This window comes from Opisthorchis viverrini, assembly GCF_000715545.1.
Source record: "Opisthorchis viverrini unplaced genomic scaffold opera_v5_1, whole genome shotgun sequence".
NCBI lineage: Eukaryota > Metazoa > Platyhelminthes > Trematoda > Opisthorchiida > Opisthorchiidae > Opisthorchis > Opisthorchis viverrini.
Window position 1 is genome coordinate 1,946,241 of NW_008751657.1, and position 19,278 is coordinate 1,965,518.

Consider the following 19,278-nt stretch of genomic DNA (forward strand, 5'->3'; position numbering starts at 1 on the left):
TTCATGACTGCCGACACCATAGAACCCTGATGGAAGCAACACCTGCTGCTGATGGTCATGACGATGACGATGGTGATAATGATATATATTCGTTTGAGTGCTCTTTTGAGTAGTATGCAATTAATTACATTGATATCGAGATGTCGCTTTTGGGCTGCTGCTGCAGCTGATGATGATGATGATGATGGTGATGATGATGATGATGATCACGATGGTGATGAGGAGGATGATGATGATGGTGATGGTGATGATGACGAGGATGTTGATGATGATGATGATGATGATGATGATGATGATGATGATGATGATCAGTACGGATATTTCGTACTTTATTTCTTCTTCCGACGGGCGATCCAGGTTTACGTTACATTCGCCTGTATGCACTACATCCACAGGCTGTGTTGCAGGAGGCCAGCTGTTTCGCCCATCCCTCCATTCGATATTTTTGCGAGTGAATTAAAAAGCCATCTTTTTCACCTGTTGTTTCACTGACTGTTGCTCTCTCTTAGGGCCAGTCAACAGTATCAGTTGATATTGGGCCCGGCTGTTTCCCATAATGGAAGCCTTCTCCGTCTCCCGAGCTTTCGATGTCCACTTGAGCTCTCGATCTTTCCTTAGACTCTTCACTATTTGACTTTTGGGGGGTTTGCGTGCGCCATCGTTGTCTGCTGGTCTCCTGGCATCCATCATGTGTAGCGTTCTCGATGACATCCAGTAGTCTTGTGGTCGAATTGGAGAAGTCAGATTGACAGCACTGAACGCCGCTAACATAGCTCCTTTCACATTTTGCCACTCTTCATCCACATGCTCACTGCCACCACAGTATCGGTTTGCTATGAAGAGTTGTTGGGCTATGGTGGTCCTTTGAGGATAGTGGACTGCTTCTTGCTAACTTGCGAGAACCCGAAGGGGAACGAACTGTCAGGCGTGCGCGCACCATGGCGTGATCGGAATCAAGTAGTGTGCCCCAGAAGGGACGGGAGTCTTGAATTTCCGTTCTAACCGGTGGCTACTTGGTCCACCTGGGTCCAGGTTGGTTTGCAGTTGGTGGCCGCCAGGTTGCGCGATGCGAATGTTCAGTTCATGATCAGCACACAACTGAAATAGTCGATCTCCGTTGTCTGTGTGGCGAGCATGGACTACGAATTGACCGTCAAAATGTGATTCTAAGGAGCTGAGACGACCTACTTGAGCATTCAAATCGTCTGCAAGGATTACACTGTCATTGATTTTTGCTTGACAAATGAACCCGGATAGCTATCGATAGAAATATCCTTTTCAGCATCAGAACTACAGCCCGCTAGGGCATAAGCGGACACTACAAACAGGCTTGATTGATTTGGATAACCGGATGGCGCAAAGACGACTGTCTACTGGGTTCCAATCCAGCAAAGCGCGTTCAACTCTGGGACTGAGTGCAAATCCCACGTCATATTTTCCGAGAGTCATCGCTTCTGGGTCACCAGACACACGGAGGGAGAAATGACGTTCTTAGATGCATAACAACGTTTGGGTCCTATATGCGTGTTTCGGAGACACAGCACAAATTTGAAGGGAGTATAAGGTTTCAGCACGCACTACCTGTTTTCCAGTTCGACATAGAGTACAGACGTTAAATGCTCTTGTGTAGAAAGGATTTTGTGGATTAAGAAAAGTGTTATTTTGTTTATCGCTAATAGGCGGCGAGGAGCATAAGGCCTTCCAGTCAGATAACTGACAGTGGAATAACCCCAGCACTTGTAGACACCGAACTTCGCGGGCAAATGATACTTCCCGGTTGGTCAGACCGAGGAAGGGGGTTTGGTTGAGGTACCCCACTTTGAGCTTTTGACTCAAAAGTCTGGCAAACAAGGCATTGGGAGAATGTAGGGTTTTTTCGGGTACCCTGCCCCTAGTCTCTGGCTCACGAGGCAGCGGACAGTATGGTTTTCTTTGGGGAATCTACCCGGGGCTGATGACTCAAAAGTGACCTGCTCGACTGCGGAGGGTTGGCCTAACCCGAGGGCACAGGGAATAAGGTATTACTGTCTCATTCCTGACGGGGCTGCGCAGCGACGGACTATATTTTTAAGAGGATTTCGACCGTATTGAATAATGTGCTAGCGGTCGCGGTCAACCTTTGGGCGATCGGAGTGTGCAAGTTTGGAGCCAACCTTTTCTAACCCGTCCTTCCCCCGGGGGAAGGCAGCATCGCTGCTTCCATAAATATGGACATGTTGGTCGCCTAGGTAACACACCTTACTACCTTCACACTCCTACCCAAACCGCCTCATAATGTGGGGTCTCTCTGCTCTTGGTCTGGCTGCTCCCCTTTGGCCTTCCTGGCATGGTTGCACCTTGTGGAACGAAGTTCCAGCCAGTGTAGCCCGCGGGATCGCTGCAGCACTCAAGCCCGACCACCACGTCAAGGTGGCAGCTTTAGATCGGGTCTGAGAGTAGTGGTAACAAGCTCGTCTTGAACTTTGAAGTTCAAACCTCGGCACGACCGTGGGTGTACATTGCCGATGTGTCGGGTCTAGTGCTTCCCCCTGGTGAGGTCCCACTAGAATAATTACTCCAGGACTGGGGAGGACTATCTAGACGAGAGTGATATGAGTGTGAACTTCGGTTGTATTAAAGGGAGAGAGAGCAGACCCTCATTGCGGCACTGGAATCATTTTACAGCATAAGATTTCCCGTGTCGCGCACTGAACTCGATCAATCTATCCAATGTTTGGTGTTTTCGGGACCGCTTGCATATTTCGCTATCCTTGACTAATTGAGGAACTTCCAGTATCTTCAGATAAGTTAAATACACACACACACCCGTGGCTCGTGTGATCGGAATGCTATGGCACACTTGTTCATCGAATACCAAAAACAAATGTATGCTGCGCGAAAGACCTAGCTAGTTGACGTCCAATAACCTGCTCGCTTGATGAGAAAACCCAAACCGTACGGTTGAATCAGCAAAAGTACGAAGACATCTTACCAAAGCAAACTACGTAAGACGGTGTGTGCGAGAACATGTTTGGGCGACCGACCCAGCTAGTCCACCATAAAGTTCTCTCGCTCTAATCACTTGCCCGTTATTCGGGCGAGATGGCTCAAGTAGAGCGCGAATTTACTGTCCGATGATCTGTAGTTCGAACCCGACCTCTGCCTCTCGACTTTCCCTGTCTGGGCTTGGGCAACTTGGCAGTATCCCAGCCCTCGTGTTTCCTTTCGGGTGGCTGGCAGGTAGGCACCGAGCGTTACAGTCGAAGGCCTCCCCGTAATTACTCGGCCTCTAAGAGGACTGCTTGGCGAGAAGAGTCCCCAAATCACCATCGATCTGACCGTGTTATGCTGCAATTTTACGAAATAGTAGGGGGAAGGGACAAACTACTCAATAACGCGCGCCGCTATCGCCTTCGTTCTCTATCCAAAGAATTATGCGCATATTTTTCCCAGTCTTGGTTTCCATCGGTCACAATGACAAACGGCGAGAGCTGCACCATGGGCATTGTTCGACTTCCTTCACTCTAACTGTGTTAAACAATAAGCCCAGTCTCACGTCAGTTTGGAGAGCGACTGTATACTTGGACTAATTTTCGTTTCAAAGCATTTCAGAAACGACAACGTAGCTCTGGAGGAGAATCCGTTACTAAGATAGCGTAGTACTGTCAGCAAGTAGCACAGATTTTTCAGTCGCTTAATAAAGGCTGATTTAAATATTAAGGGTATATTCTATACCCATTCTTATGTTGTTTTGGTGTAATGTCAAGCTACAGCCATCTGTTTCCATTCTCCTTGACTCTTGTGCAAGGATGAACTGGGATCTCGTAACTGCCCGTACGAGTCGTTAACGCTTTTTACAGAGATAAATTCAATGTTCATTCTAGTCATTGAGTAGTCTAAGAGCTTGCCGCTGCACTACCTCGCTTCACTTGATTTTGTAGACAAAAGAGCCATTGTATTTACAACACTGACACTCGCTTGTCTACGGGCGGTTAAATCTGGTATTGCAGTTCCCAGTCGGCCGAAAGTCCTATGAAATCCCCAGCAGAATGCCGGGTCCTGAAAGTAATCCGACGGGACTATGGATGTTAGGAAATCGTTGGTCTCGCTCTTCTACCGATTTTCTGAAAACATCGATTATGATGCCTATCTTCCTATTGTTAGTAGGTGTCAGATGTCTACACATGATGTGTCGTGAGACGATAATCTCACCGATGACAAGAAAGCCAGTTCCACGTCCTCTACAGGTTACGGCACCCACTTAGGTGTTGTGCTTTTCTGGTCACCTATGGGAAATCCACATGTTAGTGCAACAAGATGTCACCGTTGGAAAGAACCAGTCCTTTTACTGGTATTTTCAGTTGCGCTCACTATACGGGTTGTAGCGGCGATACCTTGAGGTTACGTTTTATATGATGCCATCCAGAGATTTGGATCGGCTGTGGTCTCTCTGGGTCAAATGAGTTGGCGGATACCCGTCAGCTTTCTGTGGTGAGCAGTGCAAGCTTACTGGCTTTACCCGTAAAGACCTCATCGTCCCGCTTCCTAATCCGATGTAAATGAGGCTAGTCCTTTCAATTTTCGTTTTTGGACAGAGACGTGATTGCTTACACTGAACTTCCCGTCATGGGCTTCGTTCGCGTGCAGGTGACGGTACCGAAGCTGCAGACCAAAGTATATCATCGTTGATGGCAACACTGGTGCTTCAACACCGCGACAACCATATCATTTTATTTGAATTAAGCCTTATAATCGAAATAAAGGAATGGAGAAGTTAAGGGTACCTGTGGATAGCTTAAAACAAACACCTGAAGCATTTAAACCACCGACAGTCAGACAATTCGAATAGAAGCTGACATGGGTCATCCGTCATAACGTTCAGTGTCTCCATCTAAGAACCGAGAGGGTAACATAGACCCCATCCTGGAAAAGGGAACAGCTCCAGTTTTCGTAACATCCTTCACTCCTTTCATGTCATAATATACGCCTATAGGTTTCCGTCACTCTGAATGAGACACGGAAAAAAGCGCTCATCTCCGTGGAAGTAAATCGAAATGCGTAAAACATGACCCGACCACCTTAGTTTGCAACTCTGGATGCAATTTTTGAAATAGGTACCGTCTACTTCACTCAAAGCCCGTCACCTGATTCCGAATTATTTGGTTCCAGCCGATTCCAGCTATAATTCTGAGATATCAGCAGTCAGATTCCCGACCGAAGTGGTCACATCTCGCAGCCGTTTAATAATACAATCCGCACTGCAGTCGGGTGAACACAAGTGATGCGAATCGGCAAAAGCAATTCTGGCCTCTGAGATTCGTGCGTCGACTTGCCGGCCAAGAACTTACCGCGGTGTGTTTGCACCTCCATAACCTATTGAGCTATACTGGGGAGTGTGCGCGCGATACTCATAGAGCCTCTCATATCAGGTTGGTTAATGGGTAGAGGTCTAACACAATCTCCTGGTCTTTCAGGCTGGGGGTCGGGACGTGTGGCAACTTCATACCTAAGAATATAGGCTGATCTGACAGCCTTACGCCAACCATCGCTACCTTGCGGTTAGGCTTTCGAGCTGAAAGATTTCGCTGAGGACCCTGATCGTCCTACTGTCTTTATCCGTGGGTGCCTTGGCAGTATCACAGCCGACGTACAACCATGGAATGCACACTTACAAGTAATCATACAACATCGAACGTCGCGTGGCACCATCAGCAAGGTAATCTAACTCACCGTACAAAACAGTGCGTAAGCGAAAATAGACAAATGCTGATGTTTCTCCTCTCCTTTCTCGCATGTTCACTGTTCTTCCCCTCCTCGCCCCGTTGCTAGCAACATCTCCATAGACTAAAGGATAGCAGCAGTGAATCATTGATGAACCAAGACTCTCCAAAATGTCGGAGACAAGCACTACAGCGACCCCTCTATGGCACCCGAAAACGGGCCTCGAACCACAGACGCTATCATTGAGGTCGCCCAATGGAGCTTCAAAGGATGAAAACGGGTCGGTCGGTACCCGATATCAGATAATTTGGTGGTCTGAAACAATAAGAACGTTGTTGAGCGTCATTGTTTCCAGACTGTTGGTATCTTAAACCCGCCGGGAATCAAAATGAACAGTGCAACAGGAAAATCAGTTTCTGTTTGAGTTCCATATAAAGGGGTGCACCATCGGGACTGAACTGAGCGGTTTAACAGGTTTGGACTAGACAAGCGAGGACTGAGCGGGAGACATTTGACGGGTAAAATACTGGTTATAAAAAGGGCCGAATAGATAGTTGACGGTGGGTCTACAGGTTACTAGATACCTGGACAGGAAATTCGAAGAGAATGGAGGAATGGGGGCGGAAATCGATGATCAGAAGCAAAGGCAAACTTAAAATTAGAAAGGATTACGAAAGTTATGGGGTTATGGTGGGGCATTAGGTAATGATCATTGGACACTGCAGTCGACAGATAGCAACCCGTCCTCCCGAAGAGGCCCTACTGACTGCAAAAGATATGCCACCGCCCTTACCATGTAGGACATGGTTCCGAAGCGACCAGCTGGAGGTGTGTTATAAAAGTGTTGACATACGTTGTGTAGTCCGTGGCAAGCCAATGGGCCAGGTTGGCGAGCGGCAAGAGCTTTGCTGACCTCTGTGATATTTTGTTCTTTCAATACTTTGGCACAACATAATGTCGCATTTGCGTCATACTTGACCTGAAGACGAAAACAAGTTTGGAAGTCATTCCGAAGGAGCACACATTCCGGGGGAACTCTATCGATAATCATGAAAAATTTAGGGTCGGTGAGAACTTTGAACTAGAAACCAAAGATCAAATTAGCACTCTGAAGTTCTTTTCTCAACTGAAAGTAGCGTCACGAGAGCATAAAAATGATGGCGCACGGAAATGACGTAGCAAACATGTTGCGGAAGTTCTTGTGGTGGCTGTGCACCCCGATCCTAAGGGCACAGTGACGGGTTTGTGCACAGAATCTTCAACCTAGTTCGGTGAATCAATAAACTACACCTGCAGACTCTTAAATTCACTCATTTCTAGTAGCGATTCAAGCACCAACACAAACAGTCATCCTGATCTCAAAACCCTTATTTGGCCGTTGAGTGTGGAACGTCTCATCGGGTCTGAGATCCCCTTGAAGACGGCTGTAGATATTGTCTTTGGATCACCTGTATTGGGTGGGTTAAACAGGCATGCACCCAACGTCATATGTTTACAGACTCTAGGCGTAAGCACAAAAAAATACACCTACCTGGTCGAGTAGAAACAGGGCATTGGCAACGTCGACGATCTCGTCTATTTTGATGGCACAGTCTAGTTGCACTCGTTTCTTTATGTCATGCATCATTAAAGTGCCAAGCACATGTGTAGCTTCGATCAATAGCTGGCGGAATTCCGGAGTCGATACCATGGTACTGACTCGTTCAACAGCCAGAGCGAACTTGTGTTCTCCCATAGTCATCTACGGTGAACAAGGGGACGAATATGGGTTAGCGAACTACATGTACGGGTTTCGTGAAAAACAGCCATGGACACAGCTAAGTTGTTGAGACGGTAACTAACTTACTGAGCCAGAAATCAGAACATGCTGTTATCAGGTCGATGGCAAATGGTAGCAGGATCCGGCAACATATTACGTAGACACCGCGCCAAGCATTGAAACTCGCTAAACCTATTGCACAAACAGTAAATAGTTCGGAGTGCATCGACTGGGTGCGTGTATAGCGCCGCCGGGGACCTTAAGTCCGAAAATGCAGCTGAACTCCGGGTGACTAGTTGCTCCCCGTTTCAAAACTGTTAGAAACGAGTCCTCTCGATCATTGTATCAGCTACCACACAGCTACGATAATCTATTTATTGGAATCCTTATTTTAAGAACAAATTTAGAACCAAAGAAGCCTCGCGCCAGTCTATTAAGAGCAGTCTTCTGCTCTAGGTCTCCAGAAGTCAATGTGTGTAGAAAGCGACAGAAAGAGAACCACTAACATCCGTTCGGCATCTCCACAACCATATGGCAGGTTTCCACGATTCCGCTGAACTGTGTGCTTTGAAGTCAAAATGCAAACTGGGTGACGTGAGTAAGCACTGACTTGATCTATCCAATACACCAACATGCAGTAGTTTTCGCCACATGACTGATTGTTAGGGTCGATTTAGTAGTTTTGGGATGTAGTGTTGCTGATTGTCGGGTCGCCCTATCACTGTCGATTGAAAAGATGCCAGAGAAATAGTCTCAGGGTCGAATTACGGTTGAGTTTATTCGTTGCTTATCTAGTTGAGAACCTGCAGGTATTAGGATTAGGGCGTGGACTTCATCTCAGACAACATAGACATACTTCACGCGTGAGGCTGTTGCAGAGCACATGACCACCTATTATCAAACTTTCCACGCGACTCAGAACGACGTAAACACGTTCGTAGAAGCCAGGTGGAACACGATTTAAAGCCCCATCAATCTTCCTCCTTCGACTCCATAGGTTCCGCATTTCAGTGCCACGAATTTCGCGCGTCTCCTCAATGGTTGAGACTCGCGTTAGGGAAGGGACTGCGGCCAACAGAGTTCGGGGGTTGACGGACATTCGACGGGCAGCTAGTGCCTGCGCCGCCTTCATTTGATCGACAGGTGCATTACCAGAAGTCTTCATCTGAATAAGAGAAGGAGAGGTTAGCGTGTTATCCATTTTGGCTTTTTATGCTGTCCTAAAGCACGAAGGTGTCACAGTAAAAAAGCGACTTGATCCATTTCAACTCGATGGGAGAAGAACACGCGAAAAGTTGTCTTAATCAACGGTTTTCATCCAAAGTTACCTTCAACTGAGTGAACAGCGTGAAACTAGTAAATTTTCCCCTGGTTACGAAGTGGAATGAGAGAAAATTCAGCTTCCAAAGCTAGGCAACTCGCGATTCTCAGCAGCCGACTTCCACTTTCACAGCGATCGTAGCAGGTATGATTTTATGGCACTTTTCGTCCACAAATTGCCAAAAGTCTGGGGTTGCATCGCTCCTGACAATGTGTAGTGCTAACAAGAAGCGTCAAAGAACCCTGTTGTAACCCAACTTGTGATAGAAACCCACCGACTTGCACCGAACTTTTGTCGTCTCTTATCAAACCTGGTTTCCAAAAGCCAAAAAGGCAACAATATGCATGAATCAACAATGCACATGTTAACATCACCAATGCCAAAACCCATCGATAGGCATGTGCGTTCCTGAATATTCGGTTTGAAGCGTCGACGAATTTCTGTTTATGACCAGCAGCAACTTTCCTTAAGGAGAGTAACATGAGTGGGAGAAATTTATACCCTATGCTGTATATTCATGATCAGTTGGCATAGCTGTTCCGCTGGAGTTATCACCCATAAATTGACCGTTATAGTGACATTACTCAAGTTATTGTTCACAAACATCGCTTATTGCGGCAGATGTATGCACCATAGGTTTTAAGTATTGGTAGGCGAACCGGGGGAAAAAGAGCATCGGATTTTCCATGCGGGTAATATCTATCTATTCGCACACTGAATTGTCTCTGACTGGGAGTGTTGGTGTCTGTCCTCTACAAAAGTGGTCTATTTTCGAAGGAGCTTCTTCCGTGAAGTACGGAGTATAACGTTCACTATCATTGTGAGCTAATGCATAGGTTGTAAAGTCCACGTGGTGCATGTGAATCAGAGGGAGATCCCCGTGCAGGGAGCAGAGGGAAGACGATGAGTTGGAAAACTTGTGAACCACTGCCCTAGAGCGACCGATAACCAGCACTCTACAGGAGTGCCTGCTGGAATCAGGTGCTATAGGTGAGCGTGGGGACCGACTTGAGCAAGCTATTTCAAAGACCTGGATGGAAGTACATCATTTGGTGGTTATGGGGGGACCGATCCAAAGTGGTCTCTATAGCAGTTTTACCACACGTGAAAAATACAAACCTGCCTTCATGATTTGGCTTGGCAACAATCGGTCCTCTGGTATGTTGGGTGGGATTAAATTCGTGGCATGGCTACTCATAAGTAGTCAGATTCTCGGCGAACGAAATGCATGGGACAAAGAGCCTTGGTCAGTCCGAATCGAAGGGCGGCTTTCAGTACAGGAAAGTTTTGAAAACACCTGATTGATTTCTAGTTTCTTCCGAATTAAGAAACTCACACAACAGTGATCCTAAGTGGAAAGTGAAATCGTGGTCAACACTGTCCCAATGGCGTATGCGGCACGCAATGAGCCACCGAAGCGAATGAAAAACGCTCTTCTGTTGGGATCGTTCAACTGCAATTTATTTTTAACGAGGATCGGCTTGTGACACTCAAACAGAAGTGGATTATATTGAAGCTCGAGCCTTAGCAAGTATTGACTGACGGCTTGGCATCCGGAGCTTAAACGTGGTTTAACTCAACTTGATGTTGAATTGAAGGAATGTTGATTGACCACGCCATTGCATTGATGACTTGGGCAGTGCTCCCGATCAGGGCCAGACGGGCTTCTGGTCGTACGTTATCTTGTTTTATAGACGAAGGGGCTTGACTACTCAGGTATTATCATTGTGATGTTGGCTGCTTTTCAAAATCGCTTTCGTTGTCAAACGGTAAATTGCATGAACTAATTCATAGTACTTGCGGTTTAAAAAGGGAAAAACGACTTCATATAAAAATGCATAAATAGACAAGAACTTACGGTGGATTTTCGCCGCACATTCCGGACTGGTATAAAAAAACGGGAATCAAAGCAATGAGTAGTGGCGAGTCAGAATTAGTGCTGAGGAAAGTAGTATAAAATCTCATATGGGGAACTGCAGAGCTTACGAGTTTCAGTCAACATAGACAATACCAGTTAGCATTATGTACGTGTAATCCAGAAAAGACTCACCAGTTTTTACCATGCGAATTTCCTCTCCACTGAGCAAATTGAGTAACAAACGCTTGGTGTCGAACGGGCTCATGCAGAAAAGCCCATACAGCGAATCCTCTGCACTAACGCACATGGTTCGAGCGAGTTCCGCAGCCATCATTTGAATGATTAAACCTATTCTTAGACGCGAAATGTTATTCAGAAGTTGCGGTTTCGTTCGAGCTACCATGGATAAGTAGGTAAGCAGCTCCTGTAGGCAGGTGAAAAGTACAGTTGGAGTTAACGTGAAATCATCACCTTCACAAATCATCAGAGGGAAGTGGAATTGTGCATGAAAAAGATGGAACGATTTCCCCAAGAAGAAAGAATCCTTAGCACCACCAGTCGTTTTCGACTTGGAAACACTAAATCACTAAATCACTGCTATTGACCCGTTTATATTAAACTGATGACTGGAATATGTATTGAAGTAACTCCAATGAATTTCTCGTCAAAGAGACAAATTAACTACGATGTCTTTTCCAATGTCGGCAAACCTACTGAAACCTAAGAGGTCCCACAAATAGTGGACTTAATCCCAGACAGTAAAGGTGCACTACCACGTTAAACGACTGACGTTCCAAACATAAACTCCGCCACATGAACGAGCTCTTGTTGACTAGACTGAGGTTGGTTGGTGCTCTAAGCCCTGTTACGCGCACAGCACCATTCTTTGGAAAATTTCACAGTTCGAAAACGGGCTGATTGTAAAGAAGTCGAAAAACAGCATGAAACAAAGCACCAAAATTGTTTACTCTCAATATTTCGAATAATTCGTCTTTACATCAGAATAACTCTTCCTCTTATTTGATTGTTTTGCTTTGCAGTTGGCGTTACATTCTAGGTGAGTGACGTGAAAACTCTCCAATCGTCATAACAAATGCTCACTACAAAAGTTTACGAGAACGCGCTAGCCTGTCTTAAGCATGGATATACAAAGTCTGGTTATCTGTAGTAATCACTTCGGTCGAAGCGGGATAATCCGAATGAAACAAACAAGTGGCCATTTCTGCCCAAGAACCACGTGATCTCATGAGGAAGCACTCCCTATCGATGAGACTTTTTAAGATTGTTCAAGAAAAAAGTATCTCGTTCACTAGGTCTACATTTCTTAACAAGGAGGAATTGGGCACGAGAATGGGTGGTCGAATCTATAAACTCGATGGTCAGGACGACAAATTTTGGCTCTATCTTTAAACCGGAGTGGGCGTTTAGGCAATAAGTCGATTGTTGAAAACCGGATAGTTAACCATTTCGTTGCAGGTGTTGCATTAGTTTGGACGAAAATTTGAAGATTAACAAGGTTCCCCGTATAAAGTTTTATCCATCTATCGGCATCTTTGTGTCTACGCGGTTAACGTTAAACTGCGGGTAAGCTCGATGAATAAGAATAGGTAAGGTGAGGTGACATCATTTGGTGGAAGCAAGCTGTGATACCAAGCAGGATTGTTAGGTGTATGGAGTGAGCTAATCGAAGAAACGTTAGGGAAAAACTCACCTGGGTAAGCACATTCATCAATGCGTCTTCACCACACGCTTTTTGAATCAATTCGGCGAGTTGATCTGGTGGTAGGGGTGCGTCGATAATGATTTCTCTGGGCTCAGGTGGTAGGCCGATGGTGACTTGCTTTTGGCGCACTAAAATATCTGTCAACGATTTTGCTAAGGTGCTGGCTCGTTTGCCCAGTAGGCCAGCAGTGTAGCGAAGCAAAAACCAAGAGGTCAACTGACTCGCGCGTTCATAAGCCTTGAGAAGAGGGAAAATACCCTGCTGACAGACGCCATTCGTGAAAAGTGACAACGGTAACTAGGGTTATCCGATTCATTGGTTTCAGAAATTTGACACTAATCCAGACGAGCATAGATACCTCTTAGCTATCCGTAGCTATTCCTACGCAGAAAGTGGGCAGTCAGTTTGTAAGCAACTTACCTCTTTGAGTAGCATTCTCACGGTGGCCGCCTGAGTCGGATCGATTCCAGTGTCCCAGTCCAAACCACGCAGTTGTCGCAAGCGCCCTAGGATTTCTACTTGCTCAGCCAAGTTGTACGTATGCGTCAGGCGTTCGGCAAGCTGTTCGGGTGTGAGAGAAACCAGCCAATCTGGCGAGGAGCCACTAACCTCCGAAGTACGACGACTGTGTTCAGCGGATAGGGTACGTGGAGTAACGATTTCACCAGGTGAGTTAATCGAGAGAGAGCGTGATGACGCATGGGTGGGCGATAAGTGGGCGGAAGTTTGGGAAGACTGTTGCACGGATTGCTGTTCCCGGGTATTGGGTTCTGGGTTGAGCATCCGTTTTAAGGCTAGTCTGGATGCACTACATGTTAAATCTTCGGTCTCTGTCTTCTGTCGGAGGAAGTGAGACCCTCCTGAAAAGGGGAAACAAGTTGACAACCTGGTGGAAGTTCCGGTGTGAATTACAGCTGGAAAACGAGTGACATCTGATGATAATAAGGCAGAAAGACGCCTGAAAATTCCAACAGACGTAGTGCAACGGTCACTTTAAGGCTGGGGTATCAGGTGATGCCGTTGCTCAACACCATAAAAGGAATGTCCGGATTGAGTCAAGTGCTTATCGGAGCCCGAGATAACACAGTGGTTAAAGCACAAGCTTACTTAATTCTCAAATGAGTGTATCTCACAGATTGTGGACAATTCGGTGTTCAAGCATAACAGAAGGTTGATGGGAATTCAGGGACTTCGCCTACTTGATGAGCCACAGGAATGGCGGGACCGATAGCGGGCTGTCGAGCCAACCGTACGGCTAGGGTGCTCTATCAAAAGAAAGCCTGGCGCAGTCTGCGGCCATCTGAAGTGTATATTATTGGTTCCTCATGTGAGACTTGAAGACCATTTTAGGCCCGAGAATCAAATACAGGGTCGTCCGCATTCCCCTTCGTTCCATCCAGAACACCCAACACCACAGTATAGGAGATGCGGAGAGATAAATCCACCTTTCAGCAACAGTGTCGAGGTGCCGTTGCGTGTTATGAACGGTAGTGCAATTTCTGCGTCGGTGCTTGGAGTGGTGTTCCACCCAATCCAGTATATCAAAAGGCAGGGTAACTGGAGGCCACTTTCTACGGAAACAAAAGAAAACCATTACAGCTGTGTTTATAAGTTTGTCACAGAATGTTCTATAAGAATATGCTGGACTTTTGTGCGGGGTGGAGAACACGCCGAGCTATACATGATTGACCCTGGTTGGATCGGTTTCTTATCAAATAGAGCCTGCCTTCGTTTCCTCCATAGCTTGTACATGATACATCCATCCATTCGAAGTGGTGTTCAGTTATTTAGAGCGACTGGTCTCCGGACAGGTGCGCACCAAGCATGCGTACTCATCTCCACATCGGTCACTGAGCTACATGAATAGCAGTATTCACTGTCACCATCCAGATTGATTCGCAAATATGTTGAGGGTCAGAATTCGAAGCGGAGATGAACAACCTAGCATTCTGAAATTCATCATGGGGAAGTTAGCTTCCCTCCTGACTTTCTTATTTTGGAGAAGGAAAAACAATGAACAATTAACCGGGGGATGGGAAACAATAGTCGACAGTATGAAGTTTAACTAGTAGAATTTGTCTGACTAGAAATCAAATCGGATTACGAGTCACCGCAAAATGTCGGGGAATGCAGTATTCTTAACATTTGGCTAAACTAATCTCCAACAGGTTGGGGATGACAGAAAATTCCTAACCAAATGTGCCAGTCCTAATCGTGGCCGAATCAAGGTGGCCCTAAATGAATCTACTGCGCCATGTGCTGGCCAAATAACTAACTCTAGCCTTGGCAACGAGGCCGAAGAACTGCGACAAGTAACCGCATAAATGAGATAATTCCTAATCGAATTGAGGCGATGAGCCCTGCTTTTCCCACACACACTGTCTCGAACACGATTATCGAGACAGTGAACATTAAATTAAGCGTTAATAACTGATGCATAAAAGTAACCTAAGTCTATCGCTTTTTGTTATAAAAAATACCTCATGAAACAGTTTGATCTGAGCAAAATTAGAATACGGACTGAAAGACCAAAAGCTATTATCTTGATGTGGTGATCAAGCCTGAGTGCTTCGGCGATCCGGCAGATTATACTGGCTAGAACTGCTGCCCTCAAGAATCGGCTATTCGAAGGCAGCGGAATCGCATACTACAAATTATGATGTTAAGAGGCGATCACACTCCGCGGTAGGAGTGTGAGGCCCATAATTCGTGTTCCTCAGGCGGCTAGCATTTCCATATTTATGAGAACAGCGATGCTTTCTTCTCCCGAGAAGGATTGGATAGAAAAGGATGGCTCTTATACACAGTCTGATTTTCCAAGAGGTCGGCCAACATGATCAAAAAGCGACAGAATCCTGCAAAGAAGCACCAGTATTCGGACCTCCATGCTGTTCTAATACACATAAATTCAGTCACTCTAACAACTGTGGTTCATCTGGATAGAAAACCCGAGAAGAGTCACAGTCAAGGTCAGACACACAGATAAAAATAAACTGTTCGCGTATCCAGTGGTGTTTCTATAATGAGTCGCTGCCCCTCCTGCATAACTAACCACCTTCATGGCCATTCGCATGTGCGTCTGGGGCTTTCATCTCCAATTGTGCGGTCCTCACATCTCAATATCTACTTCAGTAGTTGAAAAAATTGAACCGTTTGGACCACTGTACGAACCACTGAACAGAGTTTACAGCCGGTGCTGAACTGGCAGAGCATGCGTCATGCTGGGAAGTCGTTTGGAATGCAAAGTAACTGCGGGAAAATGGATGACAGATCCCAACATGATTCACTATCTCTTTCGCCGATATCTACACGTAACAGGAGGATAGTTTGACGTATTTAGTGGATTCCGTACACTTTCTGTCCAATTAGAACGTGAGGTTGAGGGAATCTCGGGGAACGCGCTTGCTTGATGAGCCCGAAACAGAAGGGCGAAGCAGTCGCGGCCAATTTTGTGAGTACTGCTCCTTCAATTGAAATAAGAAGCACTTAGTTATCTGTGTCATCAACTTGGTACATCTCGATTCCATGTGACACAGGTATCATACAATGTATGTACTGATAAAGCATGTAGTGAAGTTTCCGGTGAATGCTTTGGGCGACCATCTACCTGTGGATGAATTTAGCCAATAGGTAACGAAAACACTATCGACGTTTTATCGAATACAGCTCTTGATGTAGTCGATTGGATCCCAATACACTGAAAAATGTTCAGGGAAGTGTAGCTAGAGAAAAACCTAGATTTAACACTGAACCAAAGTGTCACAGTGATCATCATTGACGGCAATACACCAGTGAAACATGCTGACGCTCAAGTGCCACTGAACCGAAAGTGGTACTTGTAGAAAATTCAGTAGATACAAGCAGAAAAAAGTTGTCTATTGACTCTTTGTGGATAAATAATATCACAAATCGGTGTCGTTGTAATGTTGCCGCATGTACTAGGCTAGAAAGTGACTTCGAACACAAGTTCATGACAAATGGACGTTATATACGGAAGATTAAGGAATTTATACACCGTAGTTTTGTATCTCAACTATGGAGCCAGTGCTAGGTAGATAACAGTATAGTGGTCCCGCCACCTAATCAACACCCAGGGATGGCACTGTTTCTAATACAACTGCATGGCTATACGCCTCACTCGCAATGTACAGACCATTAATCCATATGAAAAACGAGATAATAATATGACCGAACCTGTTTGTTTTGAAAGCCATCATATCTGGAAAAAGGAGAATGCTGGAATAGATAAATTGATCTGCTACCCATCTGGGAAGCAAGGTATCCTGATGCACATATTACGTCGAATTGCGGGATTCTATTTCTGTAGGCAATGGCTAATCTATAGAGATGTCCAGGAATTGGGTTAGAAATTTGCCACCGAAGTATTACGACAATGGTCGTCTTCGAAAAAGTTCGGGATGCACCGGATAAATCACGCTGACCGAGTCAAAAATGACTGACAGACAGACAAAGAGCAGTCTATGTGACATAGGAAGCAGGTACGTAATGGCAAGTTTATAGCAATAATGGGCGTCTCCTGATGTGTATGCCGAACTGGATGTTCATCTCTCCTACTGCTGACGAGCTCCTAATGACGTTTCTCCCTCTCTATACCTGTTGCTTAGGCTCGACAACATTAATCCAGATCATTTTTGACAGCCATCAGTCCCTAAACGGACATACTTTCATGCGAGGTGGACAGTTGCGCAAGCAGCGACCTTCTAGTACGATGACAAAAACGATAAGCACTTTTCAAAATAGTCCATAACAGTCAAATGGCGATTGGAATTTCCCAACAGTCTATCGATGCAAGAGATGAGTAACTATAATGATTATCTACATGAAACGCCCAACATTTGACGTATACACTTCGAGTTAATTGGGGGCCCTCATAACCAACAACGTACAACATAACATTACTAGGCCAAGCTACAAATCTCAGATGCTCCGATCTCACGCAGAGCAACTGTCCAAGGTCTAAGAGACCGACTACAAGCCAGTTGCCGCTTGTTTAACGGGTGATACGATATCGATCATGAGGACATGTTCGCTTATAGAGGTCAATGATCTTTTAAACAACCCAGGGGTCTACTATCTGTTCCACTCATAGATGTTTCGAGAATGGTTGACTAGAAATGAGCCGTGTTCAACGTCTTTTTCCGAAGTACACATCGCGTTGTGAATTTTATTACCTCCAAACATTCTCTACCAGTTTGGCTCATAGTATACTGGCAGTTAGTGTAATAACAGTATTTTGCTCACCTTAGTTCTCGACCTGAACCTTTCAAGCTAGCGTTTCCTTCAAAACAACCACCAAAGGGACACAAAGTATACTAACACCCAAAACCGAGTCAAGAACACTTGTACAGTGCATCATATACATAATGTAATGTAAGACAACTTTCTGAAAATTCTGACGTCTTCCGGATGCACCATCGGCAACCGGCATTCGGCCAATGTTAGATCCTCATTGGCTGATGGGTCCAGACTTTCGATCAGTCAGACCTCGGCTTGATGCCGGACCGGCAATTATCCCGAACTTTAGGCCAATCTTGTGCGGGATTGGCTTCTTGGCCGTAGCAGCGTCTAACTGCGAGCGGCAAAGCGGGATCCGTGTGGAATTCCTCCTAACAGTTAGTCAACCTCTGAATCCGGAACTAACAGTGCATCTCAAAGTTCGGAGCACACCCCAAGGTTACGCTAGTTTCTTTCTCCCCTAGGATGGATGTTCTGTTCAACCGTAATACGCGTATTCTTGAGTAAATAAACCCTACATTCTCATTTGTAGATGAGCTTGTATTTTTGTTACTCCATCTCGTGCTGTAAATGTTTGACTTGTTTTTTCTAAAAGATGCCGCTGGGCTATTCAAAAGACGACAGTGACGAATGGCTCTCCTTCCCTCACCCCTGTTGTCATCGGCGTTCACGGGGGTAAAATGAAACTAGAAAGGCCGAAATCGGATGCCATTGAAGATGATTACTGGTGTTCACTACACTGTATAGATTGTCGTAAGTAACTTATTGTACATAATGTAAGTGACCACAACTTTCTGAAAATTCTGACGTCTTCCGGATGCACCATCGGCAACCGGCATTCGGCCAATGTTAGATCCTCATTGGCTGATGGGTCCAGACTTTCGATCAGTCAGACCTCGGCTTGATGCCGGACCGGCAATTATCCCGAACTTTAGGCCAATCTTGTGCGGGATTGGCTTCTTGGCCGTAGCAGCGTCTAACTGCGAGCGGCAAAGCGGGATCCGTGTGGAATTCCTCCTAACAGTTAGTCAACCTCTGAATCCGGAACTAACAGTGCATCTCAAAGTTCGGAGCACACCCCAAGGTTACGCTAGTTTCTTTCTCCCCTAGGATGGATGTTCTGTTCAACCGTAATACGCGTATTCTTGAGTAAATAAACCCTACATTCTCATTTGTAGATGAGCTTGTATTTTTGTTACTCCATCTCGTGCTGTAAATGTTTGACTTGTTTTTTCTAAAAGATGCCGCTGGGCTATTCAAAAGACGACAGTGACGAATGGCTCTCCTTCCCTCACCCCTGTTGTCATCGGCGTTCACGGGGGTAAAATGAAACTAGAAAGGCCGAAATCGGATGCCATTGAAGATGATTACTGGTGTTCACTACACTGTATAGATTGTCGTAAGTAACTTATTGTGAACGCCTGCCTGGCACAAACACGAAGAACAATTAAAAAAATAACGATGAATTGGCACACGGTGAATCAAGGTGGGATTCGGTCAACAGATCACAACGATCCCGCGACTTGTCTCCAACCGCATGAGCGACACAAAACAATACAATGAGAAATGCAATTATGAGAAATTCAGTTGGCAACTCTCGTCAAAAGATATCAAATACTCTTCAACAAGCTACTTAAACGGGAGCAGATAAGGAGGAAGGG

The 19,278-nt window shown here is 45.6% G+C and overlaps 1 protein-coding gene across 1 annotated transcript in view; it reads right to left on the reverse strand.

Annotated features, from left to right (window-relative positions):
- Positions 1 to 6,051: 6,051 nt before the first annotated feature.
- T265_00028 (hypothetical protein) overlaps positions 6,052 to 19,278 on the reverse strand; it is a gene marked incomplete at both ends in the record, with an annotated part of 47,914 nt that continues 34,687 nt past the window's right edge. The window contains 7 exons of the mRNA XM_009163685.1: positions 6,052 to 6,679; positions 7,232 to 7,441; positions 8,316 to 8,624; positions 10,639 to 10,664; positions 10,831 to 11,062; positions 12,350 to 12,598; positions 12,782 to 13,221. Of these exons, the coding sequence (XP_009161949.1) occupies positions 6,410 to 6,679; positions 7,232 to 7,441; positions 8,316 to 8,624; positions 10,639 to 10,664; positions 10,831 to 11,062; positions 12,350 to 12,598; positions 12,782 to 13,221 (1,736 nt within the window). The remainder of the gene's footprint in view (positions 6,680 to 7,231; positions 7,442 to 8,315; positions 8,625 to 10,638; positions 10,665 to 10,830; positions 11,063 to 12,349; positions 12,599 to 12,781; positions 13,222 to 19,278) is intronic.